This window comes from Oncorhynchus kisutch, linkage group LG4 (genome assembly GCF_002021735.2).
Source record: "Oncorhynchus kisutch isolate 150728-3 linkage group LG4, Okis_V2, whole genome shotgun sequence".
Lineage (NCBI taxonomy): Eukaryota > Metazoa > Chordata > Actinopteri > Salmoniformes > Salmonidae > Oncorhynchus > Oncorhynchus kisutch.
The window spans coordinates 56,813,089-56,838,825 of record NC_034177.2 but is presented as its reverse complement, the minus strand read 5'-3'; the positions used below and the strand labels follow the sequence as shown (position 1 = coordinate 56,838,825).

Below are 25,737 nucleotides of genomic sequence, written 5' to 3'. Positions count from 1 at the left end.
TCCAAAGTTATATCTAGAATTGGCTTCCTATTTCGCAACAAAGCATCCTTCACTCATGCTGCCAAACATACCCTTGTAAAACTGACCATCCTACCAATCCTCGACTTTGGCGATGTCATTTACAAAATAGCCTCAAATACCCTACTCAACAAATTGGATGCAGTCTATCACAGTGCAATCCGTTTTATCACCAAAGCCCCATATACTACCCACCATTGCGACCTGTACGCTCTCGTTGGCTGGCCCTCGCTTCATACTCGTCGCCAAACCCACTGGCTCCATGTCATCTACAAGACCCTGCTAGGTAAAGTCCCCCCTTATCTCAGCTCGCTGGTCACCATAGCATCTCCCACCTGTAGCACACGCTCCAGCAGGTATATCTCTCTAGTCACCCCCAAAACCAATTCTTTCTTTGGCCGCCTCTCCTTCCAGTTCTCTGCTGCCAATGACTGGAACGAACTACAAAAATCTCTGAAACTGGAAACACGCACTAGCTTTAAGCACCAACTGTCAGAGCAGCTCACAGATTACTGCACCTGTGCATAGCCCACCTATAATTTAGCCCAAACAACTACCTCTTTCCCAACTGTATTTCATTTTAATTTATTTATTTATTTTGCTCCTTTGCACCCCATTATTTTTATTTCTACTTTGCACATTCTTCCATTGCAAAACTACCATTCCAGTGTTTTACTTGCTATATTGTATTTACTTTGCCACCATGGCCTTTTTTGCCTTTACCTCCCTTCTCACCTCATTTGCTCACATTGTATATAGACTTGTTTATACTGTATTATTGACTGTATGTTTGTTTTACTCCATGTGTAACTCTGTGTCGTTGTATCTGTCGAACTGCTTTGCTTTATCTTGGCCAGGTCGCAATTGTAAATGAGAACTTGTTCTCAACTTGCCTACCTGGTTAAATAAAGGTAAAATAAATACATTTGAATGCCATTTACTTTAAACCACCTGTGAGCAAACTTATCTAAAGAGCTGTAGTGCGCCAACAGTCCTTTTCCAATGCCTTATCGCAGTTATCAGTTCTTGGCGTTAATGTTTTACGGAAAAGTGGTGTCTTCATAATGACCAATATAAATAGCCTACCTACAAATGGTAAAAGGTTGTCACCATGTGCGCGCGTGTGCTGCTAGTAACAACCTGCTCACTGACTGGTAGTCAGCAGCAGCAGGTTATAGTTAAATATATATTATTATTATTTTTAAAGAGAAATACGAGGGCGGAGCTGTGCGATTTAGAAGTAGGCCCAAAACCCGCCACCAATACATTTTCACCCACAACATCGTTTTCAAAGTTGCCCAATTTTGCGAGAGAACCGCAACCCTGATCATGCTGTGAATGTTTGGCCAGGACGTGTCTTTTTTAATTTGTTAGTTTTGAGTGACTCATTACAAAACACTCCCCCACACAAAACACATTGTGGGTGCTCCTCATTATTTCTCAAAGCTTGGATGAAACAAAGAGAAACTCATCGCTGTATTTGTGTTTCAGGGTGATTGACCTCAGTCAGAATTTAGACAGCGGCGAGTGGGAATGACAAGTCATTGGCTGACAGCGCATCATCTGCTGCTGAACGACAGCGCTGCAGCATTTAGGTTGCGGAGTGACTTTCAAGATAACTGCAGAAAAAGATCTGGTAAACCGCGAAGCACATGCATCTCCCTCCGACACGCTCAGCTGCCAAACTGACACGGCTGCTAATCAGAGAGCGCTGTTGCACTTGGTGGCGCACAATACCTTGGAGTGGCCATCATCATTTGTTGTCCTTAAGCCATTTTGCCACAACTTTGGAAGTATGCTTGGGGTCATTGTCCATTTGGAAGACCCATTTGCGACCAAGCGTTAGCTTCCTGACTGATGTCTTGAGATGTTGCTTCAATATATCCACATAATTTTCCTACCTCATGATGCCATCTATTTTGTGAAGTCCACCAGTCCCTCCTGCAGCAAAGCACCCTGACAACATGATGCCTCCACCCCCGTGCTTCACGGTTTAGATGGTGTTCTTCGGCTTGCAAGCCTCCCCCTTTCTCCTCCAAACATAATGATGGTCATCATGGCCAAACAGTTATATTTTTGTTTCATCAGACTAGAGGACATTTCTCCAAAAAGTAAGATTTTTGTCCCCATGTGCAGTTGCAAACCGTAGTCTGGCTTTTTTTTAATGGCAGTTTTAACCACATTCGGTGTCCGAGCCTAGTATTAGAGGACCTGTTCTTCATAAATCCTACTTGGTATGATATCCTACTTGTTTGATATTAGGTAGGCCTTCTCTAAGCGTATCGCAAAGGTCTTAGTAAGAATCTTACAATCCACATCGAGGAGGCTAATTGCTCTAACATTCCCAAGTTCTGTCATATCTCTATCCTTTTCAGGGATCAACGACATCAAACCCTCATTAAAGGTGTACGGAGGGGAGGCATTTTTAAATGGTACAATAATGTCAATATACTTTTTATAATATTCTACAGGAAGGTCATCCAGACCAGGTGACCCCCCTACTTTCATAGATAAAATGGTGGCTCTAACCTCTTCTGTTACAGAACAGTCTAGGTCCTCTACCTAGCTATCTGATCATCTAGGTAATTCTATAACAAGCATAAAAGTATGGGGCCTGCTGAACACTGGCTGCATAGAAATCTTCATAAAAATGCTGAAACGGTGACCTTATCCAAAGAGAAACTATCTTATCACCCTTCTTAATTGCTGGGATTACATTAGAAGGGTTCATTTTTTGTGTTGCTCGTAGCCTGCCTGTATTCTCAACTCCCTCATTAAAATGTGTTCTAATCCTAAACAGTGCATATTCTGCCTTTTTTGTTATACATTTCATGCAACTGAAATTTCTGTTTGCAGGCAGTTTGAAATGTGCTATCTGTGAAAAAAAGGATCTAAGATCATCTGCTACTGATTTGACTCAATATCTCATCTTGTAATGGCATGGTGTTTAGTCTAAATCTACCCTTCCTCAGATATTCAGAGTTTTTATATCAACATGTAACTACTGTAGCATGATCTGTGTGGGCCATGGGCCAAATCTTGCAATCAATCACATTATTAACCATGAAATTAGATATCAAGAAGAAATCTGTTCTCTAGTGTGTCTTATGACAGTGGGAGAAAAATATATATTCTGTCATTAGGATGGATTAATCTCTCAACCAGCTTCACCTGTATCTCCATGACATATGTAGGCAGATGATATAGGCCTTGCAGACATACAGGTGAAACTGGTTGAGAGAATGCCAAGTGTGCAAAGCTATCAAGGCAAATGGTGGCTACTTCTCAAATATAAACTTTTTAGATTTTTTATTTTTACACTTTTTTGGGTTATGTGATTCCATATGTGTTATTTCATAGTTTTTTCTCAACCTTTGACTGTATATAATTTTCTTATTCTATTAAAACGGTTATGGCGTTTGTTTTATTTTCATGACGGTGTTCATCCATAATCGTCAGTTACACGATTATACAATTACCGTGCCAGGCCTGATAACTAAACAGCTCTGAGGACTGGTACTGTGTGTCTGCCCAGATTGCACTTCTCTTCCCCAAACCAGACCATGAGCAGCACCCTAATGAATATCAATGCCCCTCACTAACCTGCTCCACTTTGGCCACGGAGCCTTCTGAAAACTCATGGAGCACTCAGGCAGGAATTCAATCAAACCTGCCATAGCAATGTTTATGCAGTGTCGTTGTTTATAGAAACCGCACACAGACTTCTTATTCTGAAAAGTGAAAGCATACCTGTGAGGGGAGTCTACCTGGTAGTAGTTGTAGCTAAGTTTTTAATCTCAGATTTTATTTGACCATAGGGAACAGTTGCTCCTACTCCAATACTGCAATGTGCATTTGTTTGAGTTAAGAAATTGCACTTTTACTCCCCTAAACTAGACCAGAGGGGGAGAGCGTGGAGAAGGGGGAAGTAAAGGGGGAGTTTGGGGGCCCATCAGAGGGATTTGGGCCCCTTTTGAGGCCTCAGAGGCAGTTTACTGTTTAGCGGTGGAGAATGTTTACGTTGTTGTCATTGTGGCAAGGACACAGCCATTAGGCTGACCTGGGAGGTGACGCGCAGGTTAGAGTGAGACAAGATCTACCTCTTACACGTGTCTGCTGCATAAACACACACACAAGTGCACACATACATACCCGTGCGTAAACGCACACGCATATGAGTGCACACACACACCGAAAGTAAATAGACACTCAACCATTCACTGACAGACACTCAGGGCCATGCTCAGAGGGGGTAAGAAAAATCACTCTCGCACACATATGGAGACCCACTCTCTCACTTCTGACTAAATTCTAAGTGAACCTAGGCTCTGACAAAGACTCCAGTGTTTGCTGCCAGAGCCTGTACCAAGAAATTTACAGGCTGCATGCCTTCCACTGACGGGCATTTTCCCCAGCCCCAGACAGACTGCCACAGCTCAGGGGCCCCACCCAGCCTCCAGATGTGGTGCCCACTAGGAGCCCCAGAGGTATACTACCCGTTTTGTGTTTTTAAAAGTTTTAGAACACCTACTAATTCAAGGTTTTTCATAATTTGTACTATTTTCTACATTGTAGAATAATAGTGAAGACATCAAAACTATGAAATAACACATGGAATCATGTAGTAACCAAACGTTCTTCAAATAGCCACTCTTTGCCTTGACAGCTTTGCACACTCTTGGCATTCTCTCAACCAGCATCACCTGGAATGCTTTTCCAACAGTCTTGAAGGAGTTCGCACATATGCTGAGCACTTGTTAGCTGCTTTTCCTTAACTCTGCGGTCCGCCTCATCCCAAACCATCTCAATTTGGGTTGAGGTCGGGGGATTGTGGAGGCCAAGTCATATGATGCTGCACGCCATCACTCTCCTTTTTGGTAAAATAGCCCTTACACAGCCTCGGTGTGTTGGATCAGTGTCCTGTTAAAAGACATATGATAGTCCCACTAAGCCAATACCCAGAATAGATGGTGTATCGCTGCAGAATGCTGTGGTAGCAATGCTGGTGATGTGTGCCTTGAATTCTAAATAAATCACAGATAGTGTCGCCAGCAAAGCACCCCCACACTATAACACCTTCTCCTCCATGCTTCACGGTGGGAAATACACATGCGGGGAGATCATCTGTTCACCCATGGTATTTGCGACCGCACTTGAAGAAACTTTCAAAGTTCTTGAAATGTTCCGTATTGACTGACCTTCATTTCTTAAAGTAATGATGGACTGTCGTTTCTCTTTGCTTATTTGAGCTGTTCTTGCCATAATATGGACTTGGTCTTTTACCAAACAGGGCTATCTTCTGTATACCACCCCCACCTTGTCACAACACAACTGAATGGCTCAAACGCATTAAGGAAGTAAATTCCACAAATTCCAGGTGACTACCTCATGAAGCTGGTTGAGAAAATGCCAAGAGTGTGCAAAGCTGTCATCCAGGCATATTCTGCAATGTAGAAAATAGAAAACATAAAGAAAAACCCTTGAATGAGGAGTCGTTCTAAAACTTTTGACTGGTAGTGTAGCTAATACAGCCACCAACCAGACCCCCGGCCAATTCCACCTCCACTCTCCCAGCTTAACACTCCATTTTACCCCCGGCCTCCCTATCACTCACTTCCAACTGCTGAAAGTCTGCCCCGTGCTAGTCCTCCTCTAGTCTTCTCTCCTCTAGTCTGCTCACTACACGCAAACACGTCACCCCCTAGCCCACATAGTGAACGGATACCCCTGTCCCCGTCTCCAATGCTCTGTTGTGTCGCTCAGGTAATCAGCTAGTGTTTGGTATCACAGCAGCCCGGCGCTGGAGCAAATTTGCCAAGGGGGTACAAGAGGAATGTGGAGCCCAGGACCGGTGGAGGTCTTCTGGGAAAGATAGCTGTGGGTTTGCAGGGGTCCTGGAGGTCCAATTATAGGTATTGGGTGGAGGGGGGGGTTCATATTTAGACAGGTTTAATTGTGTCAAGGTGGTTGTTGCTGGTCAGTGGCCAAGCAGCATTCTGGGGGTTTTCACACTGTTGGATTAACAACGGCAGCTCTCTCTGTGTTGTGATAACAAGCGGCGTCTGCCCCGGGCCCAGATGGGCCGTGGGGAAGGATCCTGTTTCAACCGTTCTTTCACACATGCACATACACCAGTCCACCTCAGGCTTAATATGCCCCCTAGCCCCACTAGCTGTCTAAAGTATGTGTGATCTAAAGCCGTTAAGCCAGTTGATTTGAAAAACCCAGCATGCAATCTGTTGGGTACTAAACAGGAGTTGTATTGCACACACACATCCAAGAGTAAGCTTGGCCACATTCCACACCCTGCCCGGCGAGATGGATTTCATACAGGGTCTTTTATTAAAAGAAGTCTCCCATGTGTTTCGGTGGCTAGCACACACAGCTCTACCTACACCCCCCAGCCTGATCCCCCTCCACATTTGGGAGCTATTAGCGGGCTGAGTGTGGGCTACTGTACACTCCTGTGCATTTATTTATTTAATTGAACCTTTCTTTTGACATGGAGTCAAAGCTGAGCCCTGTATGAAACAATACACAGCAAAATACGATATACACATCAAACTTCACATTCATATAGACAATATACACAAATCAAAACACAATCAATCATAAAAAAAACATTCTCCTTGAGTGAAAAGGTCCCCTAACAGCTGTCTGAAATGCCCTAGACGTTTGCACAAGAAGGCCTTATAAACAAAAAGAGAGCAGTGTATTGATCTACGAGATTTGAGAGGACCTGCCTACTTTCTGATACAGAATGCATTGATGTGTAATGAACCTATCGTCCAATGGTTTAAATGGAGTGGCATCTGCATTCATATAGACTATATCGCCATAGTCTAAAGCCGGAATGAATGTCGACTAAATTATTTGTTTTCTGCTATTTAACGAAAGGCATTCCTGTTTTTAGGAAGCCCATTTTTATTCTTACCCTCTTAACTAACTCATCAGTATGCTTTTTGAAAGAGCTTTTTCCATCAATCCAGATACCCTGATATTTATAAGCAGGGACATGATAAATGTGGGCAACATCCAATGTACATATGCGTAAATCATCAGGTATATTTTTAAGTGTTTTGGAAAGTAACATGTACTTAGTTTTACCTGCATTAAGTACCAATTTCAGTTTCAAAGCAACAAATGCTTTCTGTAAACTACACGTGTGGGGCCTGGGCTCTAATGAAAAGATAAATGTGTGTGTGTGTGAAACCTGCTAATGCCAAAGCACTAAACAAACCGGGAATTCATATGATTCAGTCACTAGGTCAATTCCATTTTTCCAGTTTGTATTTGAGTTTGTACTATTGTGATCTATAACATCTCTCTCTCTCTCAGATGGAGACGCCTCCGGATGGACCAGCGGCGGGCTACGGTTCCTTCCACCAACAGTACTGGCTGGATGGCCGCATCGTGGCAGTGGGAGTAGTGGACATCCTGCCCACCTGCGTGTCCTCGGTCTACCTGTACTACCACCCCGACTTCGCCTCTCTGTCACTGGGCTCCTACTCTGCACTCAGGTCAGTAGGACTGAAGGGGCTAAGGATCGAGTCTCGCATTTGGCAGTGTTTCCATTGCTCCTTTCTTTTTCTTTTCTTTCTGCCTGATTTGTGTCTCCTCTCCTTGTCTTTGTTTCTCTGTTATAGACTTGCACTCTCTCGCTCTGCTCTCTTTCTCTCACTCTTTCCAGAGTTCAATAAAATGTATGAACTGGAAAAATAACTAGGCTTCTTTTCATTTAAAAGTTTCAATTCGCTAGTGAGAAAAGTCTGTATATCCTTGTCCCGCTAGAATGAACGATATGAATCTTCTATTGATAGGACAGGTTCCTGTCAGTCACAAAGCGAGCGGCGAGAGGGTAACACTGCTCTCTGTCCCGCCTCTTGGTACCTGTGTTGTTTTTGTGCGCTGTGGTTGGCTGCAGTAAAATGTATTTTCAGAGTAGGGAGAACATGATGCTTCTTCATCGTTTTCTGTGAGTGAATTAACACGTCACATGTAATGTAAGTGGTAACGATGAGTTGAAGTCCACTTAATTATGGTTTTGTGGCACATGTATTTTCTTTGAAGACCTTTTATAGCTAGCTACGGAGTCTGGGTTCATAGGCTATTTCATGTTTTTGATTGACGACCGAACCACTTGTGTAAAAGGTGTCCAACTGACTATGTCAATCTCTTATATCCCTTTGCTTTCATAAATTATACAACGTTTCACTGAATGTACAAAACATAAGGAATACCTGCTATTTCTATGACCTCGACTGACCAGGTGAAAGCTATGATCCCTTATTGATGTCACCTGGTAATGTCACTTCAATCAGTGTAGATGAAGAGGAGACAGGTTAAAGAAGTTTTTTTTTAGCCTTGAGACAATTGAGACATGGATTGTGTATTTGTTCCATTCCGTGGGTGAATGGACAAGACAAACCATTTAAGTGCCTTTGAACGGGGTATGGTTGTTCCCGCAATTCATATTCCCGCAATTCTATATTGTTTACAGGAAATCCAGGTTTACTTGACAGAAAACAACTTTTTTCTTAGTTTGTCTTGCCACAATGAAATTCAAAGAGTAGACTAGTTTTTCTGACTAAATTACTCATCTACCGCCTTCCCTCAAAGTCCCACCCACAATGAATGATTGAGAGGTCTGAAACCCTACCAACTTTTTACCAAACATCCTGCCCCCTCCCCTGACCATCTCACCCACAGTTATTGACTGACAGGCCAAACTGTTAAATGGATAGTTCACCCAAGTTCCACATTGGTTTCCTTACCCTAAAGTGTCCACAGTAGCATAGCCAATAAAATACATAATTTGAAGAACAAACATCATTCTAGAAATTCGTATCTTGCAGTAAAACTGTAAATATGACTTAAATGTTAAAGGTTATCTTACTTAGAAATTAGTCCTGATCTTATAGCACTAGACCAGGGATCATCAACTAGATTCAGCTACGGGCCGCTTTTTGTTGTTGTTGTAGTGCAGAGGTGCACAATTGGCGGACCTCGTGTCCAGGTCCGGACCGAGTGAAGGTCCTATCGGGCCTCGACACATTTCTCATAAATAATTTTAAAGTTAAATAATGATGATTTTTTTTTCAATGTACACATACTGTACTGGCTCAGCACAGCTGGGAAGGTCCCAGACAGCATTCCATACTACTGTGTGTTGTCCAATCACATGCGTTATTTAAATCACTTCACGAAACTCAGCCAATCAAAGCAAATGTTTACAATGCATGTTAGGAGACTGATGTCAGAGAGAGACAGCGAGAGAAGCAAAGCCGGAGCGAGAGGAGAAATTATAGAGTGGTGTGTGCAAAAGTCAGGAAAGTTGATACAGAAAATCAAGCTTTCAAAGAGGAGTGGACAGACAAATATGCCTTTATCCTTCCCGCAGTGAGTGTCAAACCACTCTGCCTGATATGTTCAGAGACCGTGGCTCTAATAAAAAGTGCCAACATGAAGAGCGCCACTACGAAACAAAGCACACATCTTTTGAGCAAACATATCCACAGCAGTCTGAGGTGAGGTCACGCAAAATATACAAACTCAAAGCCCAGTATGATCGGTGAATCTACTGTCTACTGATGTGAGTGATAATGCCCAGCTTCTGGTGTATGTTAGATTTGACCACACAGAGAAGGAATTCTGTGAAGACCTGTCAGGTGTAACACCACTTCGAGACACATGCAAGAGGAAAGGACATATACATGGCCATAGAGGAGATGCTGAGAGAGGGGATAGATCTAAAACAAGTGGTCTCTAGAGAGAGCGGAGCTGTGGCAGGACAACCTTGATCTCACAGCTTACCACTGCATCATTCATCAGTCTGTCCTGTGCGCCAATCTGTCAGAAGAGTATGCTGAAGTGTGAATATAATGATGAAACTTATCAACTTCCTCAGGGCATCCTCATCTCATCAACATTGCCTGCTGACAGAATTCCTGAAAGAAGTTGAGGCAAAAATCAAATGACCTATTGCTGCACAACAATGTAAGATGGCTCACTAAAGGCAGGGTGTTGGAACGCTTTTGGTCCATTCGAAAGGAAATAACAGCTTTCCTAGTACAGCTCAAGAGTCAGAAGGCAAAATGGATTTGTTGCTTTTTTGGTAGACATCACACCTTAACGATCTCAACGTGAAATAACAGGGTAATTCAGTTTGTGATTTGATGACATCTATCCGCTCCTTCCAGAGGAAACTGGACATTTTCATGGAATATCTTCAAGGAAACTGTGCACACTTCCGAAAGTGCAGGAACAGATTCAGGGTGAGAGAGATGTTTCTCCTCATGTGTACTTCATAGATAAGCTGATTGGAAACTTCAGAAATCGATTTGACAGCTTCAGGCTTGGACAGCAGCTCCTTCTAATTGAGAATCCGTTCCTCATCACAGATGTCAGAGGATTTTCAAAAGGAGATGACACAGACCTTCAAGTGGGCACATGGTGGATCTCTACAGATGGAACTGATTGATCTGCGAGCAAATGTTGCACCAAGAGAGCACTTTCAACTAACTGATCATGACGCTTTCTGGCTGCAGGCTGTGTCTGAGACGGTTTTCCCTGGTCTAACCAAAGTAGCACTATACACACCTTGACCATGCGTGGCTCCACATACGGTGAATCTTCTTTCTCCACTAAGAACATCATTAAAAATAAGTACTGTTCTAGACTCAACAATGAGCACCTACATATGTGTATGAGAATGGCACGGACTCCATTCCAGCCAAGGTTCAAATTAGTGGCTGGGCAAGAAAAAGACAACTTCTCTCGCTAAAGAAGAGAGATGGAGAAGTGAAGTGGGAGAGAGTAGGACAGATAAATATTAAATCTGTCGTTTCTTATTTGTTCAAAAATCAAAGCACTTTTTTCAGAAACAGGCACTTGTTCTTTTTTTTAAGATGCAGTTTTGCTTGAAATGAGAACATTTGTAATTGGCCTACTTTTATTTATGATTAGGATGCATATTTATTTAGCCTCATATGTAATGTGGCTGCATTGAAAATGTGCAATAAATATTGTTGAAATGTAGTACTTTGTTTATTAGCTATACATATACAAGAACTACATATGTCCCCAAATCATAGCGCACGTTAGACATTTTAATGGTTTGGACCTTTTGGGGGGAGAAAATGTTAGTCACTGGACCTCTTTGAATTCAATTTGTTGTAGCGGATGTTCGTGGGCTGGAACATAATTACAAATAATTTGTAGACTGCAAAAATCCCTTGCAAATATGTTTGACTAAAACATAATTTCAAATCTTCCTCATATTTATGTACAATCATGTGTCTCTTATGCGTGTGAATAGTTGTAAACAGATTTCTTAAACTACAATCACCTGGAGCAGATTTCCTGTTGATTTTAGTCTTCTGCCAAAGAATGATTTTTTTTTTTAACACCAAGCCCGCGGGTCGCCAGTTGGGGTACCCTGGCCTAGACGATATCCAAAACAGCTAACACACTCAATTCATACATTTTAAGTCATTTTAATTGTGTCATGTCTTTCTACTCGATAAGTAATTTTACCAATCTGGTGAAGTCATATAAAAAATGAAGTATTCAATAATTTAGCTGTGCATTTCAGATGGAAGCAAGGTCTTTAGAATGTTCCAAATGCCACAATATAGAGCTTGTTCTGAAGAAAAAAGAAGAAAAAAATCCTCCACAGCCTGGAAACTCCCTGGCTGGTTACTTTTTCTATTTGGCTGGCCTCTTTTACTTTCAGAAAACACAATCTTTTCACTTTTTGTTCTCTCTTTCGCTCCTATGTTTTTCTTTACCTCCCTCATCCCCATCTCTCTCTTCTCTCATTTCTCTTTATTTTTTCTCTCTTCTTTCAGGTTCTTCTTCCCTAATTAACCTTTACACTCTCTCTCTGTTTCTCTCAATCTCTCTTGATTTTCCCACCACACGCTCGCCCTCCCCACCTCTGTGGGCAGTAGAGGTACAGTATAGGTAATACCTAAGGACTGGGTAGGTAAATACTGCTCTCATCTGTCAGTATTGGATGAGGCAGTGGGGTGTTTGTGGTGCGGCTGACGACAGCACTGTCTGCTGGTATGAAATAAGAGATCACACACACACGTAGCGCGCACATACACACACATCTGACGCTTCCTGTAAAGTGTAACCCAATAATGTGAGAAAGCGTTTAAGTATTTCTGCACAGATGTTGAAGGACTGGGTGATTTACAGAGTTGGCCATGTGTATGCATGCATGTGAGAGACTACAGATTGTGTGTGTGTGACTAGTAGAGAACGTGCAGTTTGTACATTTTACGCTCACACACACACAAGCCTGAACAGACCCTGGTCTGCATTTCTTATATTATTATTGCAAGAGTCTGTCTCCAAGAGTAACAGTACTCCCTGTGTAGATAAAGCCCAGACGAGGTTATTTGATTAGGTTTGATTTGGTTTGACTTCCTCTGTCAGATATACACATTTTCTGCCATACACCTTCTGAAGCGTGTGTGTGAGGGGGAGGGTGTGTTGTGTAAGAGTGAGTGAGCGAGCTAGAGGGAGACTTGGTGTTCCATAGGGAGTGTGTGTAGGTGTGATTCTGTGCTAAGAACAGGAGAGGGAGATGTTGAGATGTTCTTAAGAGGGGCCCCAAGGAGAGGGGGATAAAGAGGGATTGGAGGACTGGACATTGCGCCTGAGGCACTGTTATCCAAAAGGCAGCTGGTGTCCAGCATTGGAGTAGTTTTGTGTGTGCGTTAGGGGTGGGCGATATTACGATAGCATCGCCTATCAACGATGATTGACAGCCATCGTCGATGGTGACGACATCGTGATGTGACAGTCTCTCGCAGGGCAGCACAAGTGACATTCCAAATCACTTGCCTATTCCTATTTGCTAAAGCCTATTTCAATACATGCTGTGTGTGATGCAGAACTCGAGAGGAATATAGGCCAGATAGTGGAGAATTCCACCAAAGCAGCACAAAATGTCCAGTCAGAAAATATTGTTTCTTTCTCTGTTTCTGTCGGCTGCATGGGCTTTAGGCTATTCATTTTTTATGTAGTCTATATTTTCTGCTCTCTCCATTCGATAGGCCGTTATGATTATGACTGAAGGCATGACTGCATCATTTTATGCATGGTTTTCTCCCGATCAAACAATGAATGTAACCGAGTTCAATTTCAAAAGGTTATTATGAATAGCCTTAAACTTAAAGTAGCCAGGTGACTAATAATGAGAGAGAACAAACAATACCAATAATCTATAGACAAATTGAATCAAGTTTAAGCTTATTAAGAGAAATTATCCATGTGGGCCAAGAAAGTACCTCATTTAAATAAATAAATAAAAAATATTTTTTTAACCCCATTGATACCAAGTTCTCATTCACAATTGTTAACATTCCAAATAAAACAAGGAACAATTTCAATACTGCATACTCAATTATTTAATACCAGAGTCCTAAACTGACCTACCGGCACCAGTGAATCAAGGAATTTTGCACGTTATTCCAACAATAGGGTGTTCACTAAAACAAAAAAAGGATTTACCCTGCAACTGGGTTTGGTAGCTCATTCTTTTATACTTTAGCAACAAATCAAATCAAAGTTTATTTGTCACGTGCACTGAATACAACCGGTGTAGACCTTAGTGAAATGCTTACTTACAGGCTCTAACCAATAGTGGAAAAAAGGTATTAGTTGAACAATAGGTAGGTAAAGAAATAAAGTAACAGTAAAAAGACTATAGGCTATATACAGTAGCGAGGCTATAAAAGTAGCGAGGCTTCATACAGACACCGGTTAGTCAGGCAGATTGAGGTAGTATGTAAATGTAGATATGATGAACTGAGAGTAGCAGTAGCGTAAAAGAGGGGTTGGTGGGTGGGACACAATGCAGATAGGCCGGTTAGCCAATGTGTGGGAGCACTGGTTGGTCGGCCCAATTGAGGTAGTATGTACATGAATGTATAGTTAAAGTGACTATGCATATATGATAAACAGAGTAGCAGCAGCGTAAAAGGAGGGGTTGGGCAAATAGTCCGGGTAGCCAAGTCTTATGGCTTGGGGGTAAAAACTGTTGAGAAGCCTTTTTGTCCTAGACTTGGCACTCCGGTACCGCTGGCCATTCCGTAGTACAGAGAACAGTCTGACTGGGGTCTTTGACAATTTTTAGGGCCTTCCTCTGACACCGCCTGGTGTAGTGGTCCTGGATGGCAGGCAGCTTAGCCCTAGTGATGTACTGGGCCATGCGCACTACCCACTGTAGTGCCTTGCGGTCAGAGGCTGAGCTATTGCCATACCAGGCAGTGATGCAACCAATGTTGCAGCTGTAGAACCTTTTGAGGATCTCAGGACCCATGCCAAATCTTTTTAGTTTCCTGATTGGGAATAGGCTTTGTCGTGCCCTCTTCACGACTGTCTTGGTGTGTTTGGACCATTCTAGTTTGTTGATGATGTGGACACCAAGGAACTTGAAGCTCTCAACCTGCCCCACTACAGCCCCGTCGATGTGAATGGGGGCGTGCTCGGTCCTCCTTTTTCTATAGTCAACAATCATCTCCTTAGTCTTGGTTACGTTGGTTGTTATTCTGGCACCACCCGGCCAGGTCTCTGACCTCTCTATAGGCTGTCTCGTCGGTGTCGGTGATCAGGCTTGTGTTGTCTGCAAACTTAATGATGGTGTTGGAGTCATGCCTGGCCATGCAGTCGTGGGTGAACAGGGAGTACAGGAGGGGACTGAGCACACACCCCTGGAGAGCTCCAGTGTTGAGGATCAGCGTGGCAGATGTGTTGCTACCTACCCTCACCACCTGAGGGTGGCCCGTCAGGAAGTCCAGGATCCATTTGCAGAGGGAGGTGTTTAGTCCCAGGATCCTTAGCTTAATGATGCGCTTTGAGGGTACTATGGTGTTGAACACTGAGCTGTAGTCAATGAATAGCATTCTCACATGAGTGTTCCTTTTGGCCAGGTAGGAAACGGCAGTGTGGAGTGCAATAGGGACGTTGGAAGCTTGTGTAGTATTGCTTTGTAAACAAAGATGGCGCTAAGTTAGACGGCATCCAAAAGTTTAAGAGTAGTGGCTGGTGCAATTTGGTAAATGGTGTCCCCATTGTCAAAAACTGGCAGGAAAATGTGTGCTGTACAATATCCTTCCTGCTATTTAGGGAGAGGCAGGATCTTAAAAAAATAAAAAATAAGCCCACGTTAAAGCTTAGCGTTTTAACCAGCTCATTCGTATGTTTTTTTTAAACATTCAAACTTTGTCAATCTATATGCCCAGATGTTTACAGGCAGGAAACCTATCGATGGGAGAACCATCCAATTAATAAATATGTAGTCTATCAGATTTGAGTTTTTTGAGAATTAGAGAGCAATATGTATTTAATCTTGCCCATATTCATTTTTTAACTAACCAGGGCTTTCTGTAAGGCAACATAGTCAGATTGCAGCTCTATGGGGCAATGGCATACATGCCAGAATGATTACCACCCTGTAGCACTCACTTATGTAATCATGAAGTGCTTTGAGAGACTGGTTATGGCACACTAACTCCGCCACCCTTGACCCACTCCAATTTGCATACCGCCCCAACAGATCCATAGATGACACAATCTCAATTGCTTTCCGCACTGCACCAATCTAGATAAGATGAATACCTATGTAAGAATGCTGTTCATTGACTACAGCGCAACGTTCAACACCATTGTCCCCTTCATGCTTGTCACCAAGCTTAGGACTCAGGGTTCTGAATATCTTCCTCTGCAGCTGGATCCTGGACTTCCTGATGGGCCGGCCTGGATGGTTCTCCCATAGCCACAGAGGAACTCTGGAGCTCTGTCAGTGACCATCGGGTTCTTGGTCACCTCCCTGACCAAGGCCAATCTCTCCCGATTGCTCAGTTTGGCCTGGCGTTCAGCCCTAGGAAGAGTCTTGGTGGTTCCAAACTTCCATTTAAGAAGGATTGGAGACTTTCAATGCTGCAAACATTTTTTGGTACCCTTCCTCAGATCTGTGCCTCAATACAATGCTGTTTTGGAGCTCTACGGACAATTCTTTGACCTCATAGCTTGATGTTTGTCAACTGTGGGACCTTATATAGACCGGCGTGTTCCTTTCCAAATAATGTCCAATCAATATAGATGTTGCTTCAATATGTCCAGATATTTTTCCTGCCTCGTGATGCCATCTATTTTGTGAAGTACACCAGTCCCTCCTTCATCAAAGCACCCCGACAACATGATGCTGCCACCCCCATGCTTCACGGTTGGGATGGTGTTCTTCGGCTTGCAAGCCTCCCCCTTTTTCCTCCAAACATACAACGATGGTCATTATTTCCAAACAGTTCTATTTTTGTTTCATCAGACCAGAGGACATTTCTCTCAAAAGTACGATCTGTGTCCCCTTGTGCAGTTGCAATCCGTAGTCTGTTTTTTTTTATGGCCGTTTTGGAGCAGTGGCTTCTTTCTTGCTGAGTGACCTTTCAGGTTATGTCGATATAGGACTCGATTTACTGTGGATATAGATACTTTTGTACCTGTTTCCTCCATTATCTTCAAGGTCCTTTGCTGTTGTTCTGGGATTGATTTGCACTTTTCGCACCAAAGTACGTTCATTTCTAGGAGACAGAATGCGTCTCCTTCCTGTGCGGTATGATGGCTGCATGGTCCCATGGTGTTTATACTTGCGTACTCTTGTTTGTACAGATTAATGTGGTACCTTCAGGCATTTGGAAATTGCTCCTAATGATGAACCAGACTTGTGGAGGTCTACAATGTTTTTCTGAGGCCTTGGCTGATATCTTTAGATTTTTTCTGCCATGATGTCAAGCAAAGAGGCACTGAGTTTGAAGGTAGGCCTTGAAATACATCCACAGGTACATCTCCAATTGACTCAATTAGCCTATCAGAAGCTTCTAAAGCCATGACATCATTTTCCAAGCTGTTTAAAGGCACAGTCAACTTAGTTTATGTAAAATTCTTACCCACTGGAATTGTGATACATTGAATTATAAGTTAAATAATCTGTCTGTAAACAATTGTTGGAAAAATTGCTTGTCATTCACAAAGTATATGTCCTAACGGACTTGCCAAAACTATAGTTTGTTAACAAGAAATTTGTGGAGCGGTTGAAATATGAATTATAATGACTCCAACCTAAGTGTATATAAAGTTCTGACTTCAACTGGAAGTAAATAAGGTTTTTCTCTTTATATTTTGAATATTTAGCAACAATGTCTAATCCTGTTTTTGCCTTGTCCATTATGTGGTATTGTGTTTAGATTGATGAAGAAAGATTATTTAATCAAATTTGTAGTAAGGCTGTAACGTAACACAATGTGGAATAAATCAAGGGGTCTGAATACTTTCCGAATGCACCATAGCTGCATGTGCACACTTGCATGTTTAGCATGTGACAACAACAAGATCATATTAAGGATAGCATCACAAATGAATACATAAATACCACTTGAATCTTGACAATGAGTTGATCATTTGAATCAGCTGTGTAGTTCTAAGGCAAAAACAAAAATGGGCACCCCTTTGAGTCCCCAGAACTGAGAATCACTGCTCTTCATTGTGACCTCTTCATTTGCAGACAGGCTTTCACAGCTCTCTGTATCTGAGGACAAGAAAAATATCACAAGAAAAAGGCTCAATTATACTCAAATATTTTAATGTTATGTTACTATTATCTCTGTGCTCACTTCTAGGGACTTGAGCTACACAAAAGTACCTACCCTCTACAGAATAGCCTACTCTCTCACTTTGACAGTGGGGTTGCCATCCTTTCACCCTCTTCTTTGGGTCTTAGCTAGCTAACTACAAATGCATTTGGAGTTTGTTTTTTACATTGATGAATACATCAATATAGCTAGCTAATATGAACTTAGATAGCTGGGGATGTATGTAAAGTTGGCTAGATAGCTAGCTAGCTACGTCAGCAGCTCATTTGATTTAGCCTGTACGTTATCTAGTTTGCTCATATTCTTACTTTTTAAAAAACATTTTCAAAATATATTTACTTACTTGAATAAGTTCTCCCAGCCATGTGGACGATTGGAAACAGGGCAGCAAAGTTCGTCACCAGAGAGGTTGAGAGCATATTACTATTTACCTGTGAATAAATTTGTGAAATTGTGAATGGATTAAACTATTAACCCATTTAATAACCAGAGCTGTGCTGTGCAAAACCTGCTGTGCTGAATTCCTTATACACAATCTAACTTGCTGCTATATGTGACTGACCGGCTCAAATCGGTCTTATGTAGCAAAATTAGAAATTGTGTTTTTTACGTTGGATAAAAGTAGAGACTCAGAGCTACAAAATGGTATACCATACACTGCATTTGAGGAACATTAGGAAAATAATTTTGCTTTGAAAGTAAACTTGTAAACTCACTTTTGAGAAAATGGCCTTGAATGTTTTGGTACTACTATTGCAGAGCCCTTCTTTGTATACACCCATTCAGCATTGTTCACACCCTCTTAAGCCTTAGCCCCACCCATCTCTTTAAGGGTTAATCCGAATGTACTAACCGCAGTCAAGCGCCAAAGCTAACTTGCTAGCTACTTCCAGACACATCTGAGCGAGAGCAGCTCACTGGTTAGGCTGTTATGTTATCCAGAGCGTTGTTGACTGCAACTGTGCTGTCAGATTGTCCATTCGTAAATTCAGAGCAGTTCACATTCAATTTAACAATTGTTTTTGTATTTACAGATGGCATACAAGTTTTGTTATTAAGACACATGAAAGTTCACATGTATAAAAAAAATATAAAAAAGCATTTTGATTTAAAAAAATTATTTCATTCAAATTGGCTCTCCTGTGAAGTAGTGACCCGCGACATACGCCTAGTTTCCTGAAATTGGTTACATATGCTGCCAGCATACCCACAAGTGAGCCACTCTGGTAGTGGCATGTGGCAATTTACTGCTTACATAAGCTGTAAGGGTGGGTATTGGGATTAAGCCTTTATTTTATGCACTTATTAGCCTTATTAGCCTTATTGTCTACCTCTCCTCTCAATATTTCAATGTTTTTATTGAATGTAATGTGAACACTGGGGAAACGAACTGCGTACTATAAGTTAGTTGTTGGTTGCTTCCTAAATGGCACTATATTCCCTACAGTACATAGTGTACTATATATAGCAAATACTGTGCCATTTGGCATCTAGATGTTTACTTCCTTGTTTTATAAATGACAGCTGGTTTACTACTCTGAAATAGTTAGATATGATTATAGGGCCTATGTGATTATAGTATGTTCTGATTATACTATGATAAGTGATTGGCAAAAATTACTCTTTGCAGCAGATTTCTAAAACATTTATACAATATTACACATGTTCTGTGTAGTACAGCTGTTTATTAAAACCTTTTAGGTCAAACAATACACATTTAATTATTATAGTGTTCTATATCATTATTATATGGGTAAAGGACTTTGCTGAAGAGTTCATACTATAAGATGGGTCTTGAACCAGCAACCTGCTCAGGGATCTGTCATGCCACTCCACAGACCCTCAAGGGCCCTGTGCATTCTGACTACCTGTACTAAACTCAGAATTAAATCCAATTGATACTACTTCATTGTAGATGTTTGTGAGAAATAGACAGGCAGAAAACTACTATCACAATAGAAAACTATTATACTCTATCTGCATTACTGCCTGGACTAAACTCACAGAATTAAATAGGACAAAATAGATACTTTTGGTCATGTAGTGTATGTGGACACCTGCTTGTCGAACGCCTTATTCAAAAATTATGAGCGTTCATTTGGAGTTGGTCCCCTCTTTGCTGCTATAACAGTAATTAGGCCTGGCTCACAGTCAGTGTTCGAATTCATCCCAAAGATGTTTGATGGGGTTGAGGTCAGGGCTTTGTGCAGGCCAGTCAAGTCTTTCCACGCCGATCTCGACAAACCATTTCTGTATGGACTTCGCTTTGTACACTGGGGCATTGTCATGCTGAAACAGGAAAAGGGTCCTTCCACCAAACTGTTGGCACAAAATTGGAAGCACAGAATTGTCTAGAATGTAATTTGTATGCTGTAGCGTTAAGATTTCCCTTCACTGAAACCAAGGGGCCTAGCCTGACCCATGAAAACAGCCCAGACCATTATTCCACCTCCACTAAACTTTAGTTGGCACTATGCATTCAAGCAGGTAGCGTTCTCCTGGCCAAACCCAGATTTGCCCTTTGGAATACCAGATGGTGAAGCGTGATTCATCACTCCAAATAAAGCGTTTCCACTGCTCCAGAGTCCAATGGCGGCGAGCTTTACACCACTCCAGCTGACACTTGGCATTGCGCATGGTGATCTTAGCCATGCGCTGCTCGGACATGGTAACCCATTTCATTAAGCTCCCGACTAGCAGTTCTTGTGCTGACCTTGCTTCGTCGCAGTTTGGAACTCAGGAGTGAGTGTTGCAACCTAGTACAGACCATTTTTACGTGCTTCAGCACTCGCCGGTGCCGTTCTGTGAGCTTGTGTGGCCTACCACTTCATGGCTAAGCCGTTGTTTCTCCTAGACGTTCCCACTTCACATTATAACAGCCCCTACAGTTGACTGGGGCAGCTCTAGCAGGCCAGAAATTTGACGAACTGACTTGTTGGAAAGGTGGCATCCTATGACTGTGCCAGGTTGAAAGTCACTGAGCTCTTTAGTAAGGCTGCTCAACTGCCAATGTTTGTCTGTGGAGATTACATGGCTGTGTGGGTGTGGCTGAAATAACCAAAATGCACTAAATTGAAGGGGTGTCACATGCTTTTGTATAAATAGTGTACTTTATTATATTGTCTGTCTGTGACTAAATCCTCTATCTCTTTTCTCCAGGGAGGTTGCCTTCACCAGGCAGCTGCAGAAACAGTCCCCCAAGCTGTGCTTCTACTACCTGGGCTTCTACATCCACTCCTGCAACAAGATGCGATACAAGGTACGATAATGACACTTTTACTTTGTTCTGTTATACTCTGCTCTACTTGACTTCTCTACTGTACTCGGCTCAATTGTATACTGTTGTACTCTACCCAACTATATTCACCAATGCCAATAACTTCTCCAAAATAGTAGAGAATATTTCACGACAGTATTTATATTATTCTGTATGATATCAAACAGAGAACTGGAGTTTTGCCCCGCTCCTTAACATGTGAGTGTGATTAATGGCTGAGGCTTTGATTGTGAGCGCAGTGTTTTCCCTATTCTATGTGTTTGTTATTTTAATCTCTGTGCCTCACCTCCATAAAGACATTTGCGTGCAGTGCACTTGGTGGAGGGACAGAGGATTGGGATGGATGTCTCATCTACGTTCCAAATTGCACCCTGTTCCATATAGTGCACTACTTTTGACCAGGGCTCTGGGCTTCGGTCAAAAGTAGTGCACTATGTACGAAACAGGGTGTCATTTGGGTTGCACACCTTTTCTCTTACGGAGAATAGATATATATAGATATCTATATATAATATATATATATATATATATATTATATATATAATATATATAGATAGATAGATAGATATGATGATGATATATATATATATCATCATATATATATATATATATATATATATATATATATATATATATATATATATATATATATATATATATATATATATATCATCATCATCATTTGGAACTGTGTAAACGGTGTTGATGCCCCCTTAGACTCCACTCCACTCTTAGACTCCGCCCCCCCCCCCGCCTAACCTCTCCGACTGGTGGCTACGGCGATGTCTCTCATTGAAACCCCAGTACATTCAGAGCGTCACGTTCCTAAAACCCTATCTGGCCCTCATAGAGAGCTCTCCCTCCTCTCCTTTTCCCCCCTCTCCCTCTTTTCCTGTCTTTCCCTCTGTGTTATTCTAGGTGCAAGGTCCTCAACAGGGAGACCAGTCTGAACTAGTGCTCTGGCTCTCTCTCCTTCTCATTTTCACTCATTAGCCCCTACTCCTCTGTCTCTGTGGGCCCCTGTACTAAGGAGTAAGGCTCTGGTCCAGAGCCATAGTTTTGCTCTAGTCTATACATTATGTAACAACAGCCCACTGAGAGCTGTGTTCTCTTACTGAATGTGCTGTCACTGTTCTCACTCAGTGTGCAGTTTTTCTACTGCACTGTAGCTTCAGACAGCCAGTGTAGAACCCCTATGCCCCGACAACTCCCAGTTGAGGTAGAATCATTGACGTCCAGGCCTAGGTTGGCATTCACCTCAAACCTATAATCAGTCTATTTTGAGCTGGGCAACGGAGAGACCAGAGGGTTGTGGGTTTGAGACCTGGGCCCAGGGCATCTTCGGGACATAAACAGACATCATGTCAGCCATTCCATTGGTAAAGTGTGTGCGCGTTAAGAGATGTTTAATTAAAATGAAGCCAGGGGGATTCTGAATGGTTAATTCTCACATTCTCAACACTAATGGTTATGCTTTTTCCAACACTCCTGGCTGCCTGACATTTGGGCCTGTTTAAATCTGGTTCCCTATGGTAGCCTGCTATGACATGGTGAAGCACTGGAAAGGAGGTTTATAAGAGATGGAGCACATATACACATACACAAATACAAACACACACACACCAGAACAGCTGATTCATATACAGTAAAACTGTAGGGAGGGGAAGAATGTCAAAAGTGATGGACTCGCCCACAGCAGATAGGCGGAATGGATAGACTGATGGAGTGAAAGAGTAAGGGAGAGCAGACTGGGCTGCTAGAACCATAAGCGGTTGAGGATAGGTCACAGTGGAGATGGCCACTGTAAATCAGCAACACTAGGAGTGTGTGTGACACACACCCACTAACACATGGAAACATACACACAATCATCTCGCACACACAGAACCATCTCTGTCTTTCGCATACACACACACACACACAGGGGACATCCACATAACATTGACTAAGACGGGATGGTTTTGAGGAGGTTGGGTGAAAGTAAGCAGCCTTTCCAAGTCTATTAGATTGGGCCAGAAATGTCTCGTTAATCCCCCTTTCTCTCATTCATTTCTTCATTGCCTCCGTATTTCATTATCTAATTCCTCTATTCCCTCATTGGTTCATTCATCCATGTCTTATTTCATTCAGGTATTCCTCCCAACCTTTCCCTTTCTGTCAAAGACATTGTGATGTCTTGTTGAGGATTATGGCAACATGCCATTTTCACACTCCTTCCTCCCCCCCAGCATTTATTATAGGTCCGCTTGATGGATCTTCCATTTTCTGTGTGTGTGTGTTTGGTTGCCTCTGCGATGTTGTATATACGTAGAATTCTAAACACACTGGTGTCTGTTGCCACAGTTTCCTGCCCCTTCACCATTGGTATTTATCCCCCCACCCCCCCTATATCTGATGGGGGGGATACCCATTCACTACCTTATTTACCTCGCCCCATTTTATCCCCGGGAGAGACGGAGCTGGGGTGAGAAGGTTGCCCAGTTCCCACCTTCTTGCTCTCTCTCACACTCACACTCTCACACTCATACTCTCACTCACTCACTCACTCACTCACTCACTCACTCACTCACTCACTCACTCACTCACACACATACATACATGCCCACAGTGTCCCATTACGAGCTTATTTGCATATGTGACCAAACTAGCTAATTAATGCGTAGACGCGCTGTGCGCTTGTTCTGGTCACAAAATGTCCCTGTTTGGAGTCCCAGCAGGATAATGATGTGTTGGAGGCCCCCTGTGTTCTGGGACTTAGTGAGGGCCTCTCAGTCCTAACCCTCTCTCACAACATGACCACTTGAACTCTGCTGGACACCTCTCAGCAGTGAGCGGTCTCAAACCTCTCTCTCTATCGCTCTCTCTCCTTTTTTATTGAGTCTCCGGTGAATATCTGGAACAATTTGTACTGTCTACGAGTGTCTGTGAAAAGAAACCTAGAACACTTTATAACACTGTTGAAGTTCCTTGTGGAATTTAACTTTTTTAGCACAGTTAATGTAATTCCAGCAGTAGTCCCTGTGAACTTTTTTGAAGCATTTTGTTTCGCTAATTGTTTGTTTGGACTTCTGGAAATGGATTGTATCTCGGTGGAGTCTAGAACATAGCCTCATCAAATGTTATTTGTCACATGCCAAATACAAAGGTGTAGACTTTACCTTGAAATACTTACTTACAAATGCTTTCCAAAAATGCTGAGTGAAAAAGTAAGAACATTTGCAAAATAAATAAATAAATGGTATCACAATAAATAACAAATACAAGACTATATACAGTGGTGACTCCTTTAAAAGTTGCGAGCTAGCGCCGCGGGATTTAGAGGTACCCAGTGTCATGGCTTTATAGCTCCAGACCACCGCAGGAGGGGGGGTTTAGAGCACTCATTATGCATTTGGGTCCCAAGGTTTTTATATGACCAATCATGTCAAGTGTTTCCAATGAAGAATTTGACATTATGCCACTCGTCGCTGGTGACTTTCTTCAGCGAAGATGTCTGACAAAAACATAACGTTGGAAAAAATGTAAGTAATTATAACGTCATAACGGGTCAAAGAAAAAATTAAAATTCCACCATAATTTGCAAATAAATTCATAAAAAATCCTACAATGTGATTTTTGGGATTTTTTTCCCTCATTGAGTCTGTCATAGTTGAAGTGTACCTATGACGAAAATTACAGGCCTCATCTTTTTAAGTGGGAGAACTTGCACAATTGGTGGCTGACTAATACCACTTTTTCTTCCTCAAAGAAATCTCGAGCCTTGATGCCTGAAAAAGTAGGCAAGAGTGAATTATTGTGGAACACAGAACAGTCCGTGAGTTGTAGGCTTCAATATTTTATGTAACTTTTGCTTTGTAAATAGCCAAACTTACCATCAATAATCAAATATGGGCCTGGTCCCTGGTGAGAAATTTCCCCCCCACACATGGAGTTTTAGCGTGAATGCTTTGGACCCGGCTTGCTTGATTTTCTTTTTTTTCTGTAGCAGTTTTGAGCAAATTGCTCAAGGGCCACGGTTGAATCGTCTTTGAAGATGACGTCATTGAATGTCTCGTACGCTTTGATCCATGCCTGGGCCTGCAGGACGCAAAGTTCTTTGTTTGTCAGACGAATCATTCGGTCGAAACTACAAAACCGTGCAAAACAAGCGAACACACATGGTTAATGTTCTAAGAATTAAAAAATAATAATATATAATTAAATAAAAAAATTCTTACCGAGCCTTTCCATAAGTCCACTCAAGTTTCTTCAACTGTCTTCTGACTGTGATTTAGAGTGACTGTTGCAACCAAAAAAAGCTTTAAAGACAGAGTTAATGAGGTCACCGAGAAAGTCTGGACATGGCCTGCTCTCCCTTGTACGGAATTAGGCACTTTCCCGTGTTTACTACAGTATGTACTGTAGGCTGTTTACTTGTCAGACTGCACAGTAGCGTAATAAACAAATGCAGGTGCCTTATATCTTCTAAATGCTTTATTATCCAAATGTAAAAGCCTTCTCGCTTTGGACGTCTATTTCAGCACTGTTTCAGCGCTGCTCTGAGACAAGCATGGAGAAACGAAAATGTTCAATTTTATTCCATGATATTCTTAAGATATGGGTTGACTGAATATTAGCAAGTGATGTCTGCTAAATAATCAAGTTAGGTTTCTCCAGAAATAAATAATTCCAAATAACAAACAGGCTTTATTTACAAATTTGTGAGTATTCTCACCCCATGTTCAAGAATAGCTTTTTTCTCGCTCACTCTAGGTTAAATTAAAACTAAATCTCCAAAATATT

General features: G+C 42.0%; 1 protein-coding gene across 3 annotated transcripts in view; it reads left to right on the top strand.

The window, feature by feature from the left end:
* The window catches only part of ate1 (arginyltransferase 1), a 185,337-nt gene that overhangs the window by 102,371 nt on the left and 57,229 nt on the right, over positions 1-25,737 (top strand). For all 3 annotated transcript variants that reach the window (XM_020481341.2, XM_020481340.2, XM_031823250.1), the window contains 2 exons: positions 7,357-7,538; positions 20,838-20,937. In XM_020481341.2, coding sequence (XP_020336930.1) covers positions 7,357-7,538; positions 20,838-20,937 — 282 coding nt within the window. The remainder of the gene's footprint in view (positions 1-7,356; positions 7,539-20,837; positions 20,938-25,737) is intronic.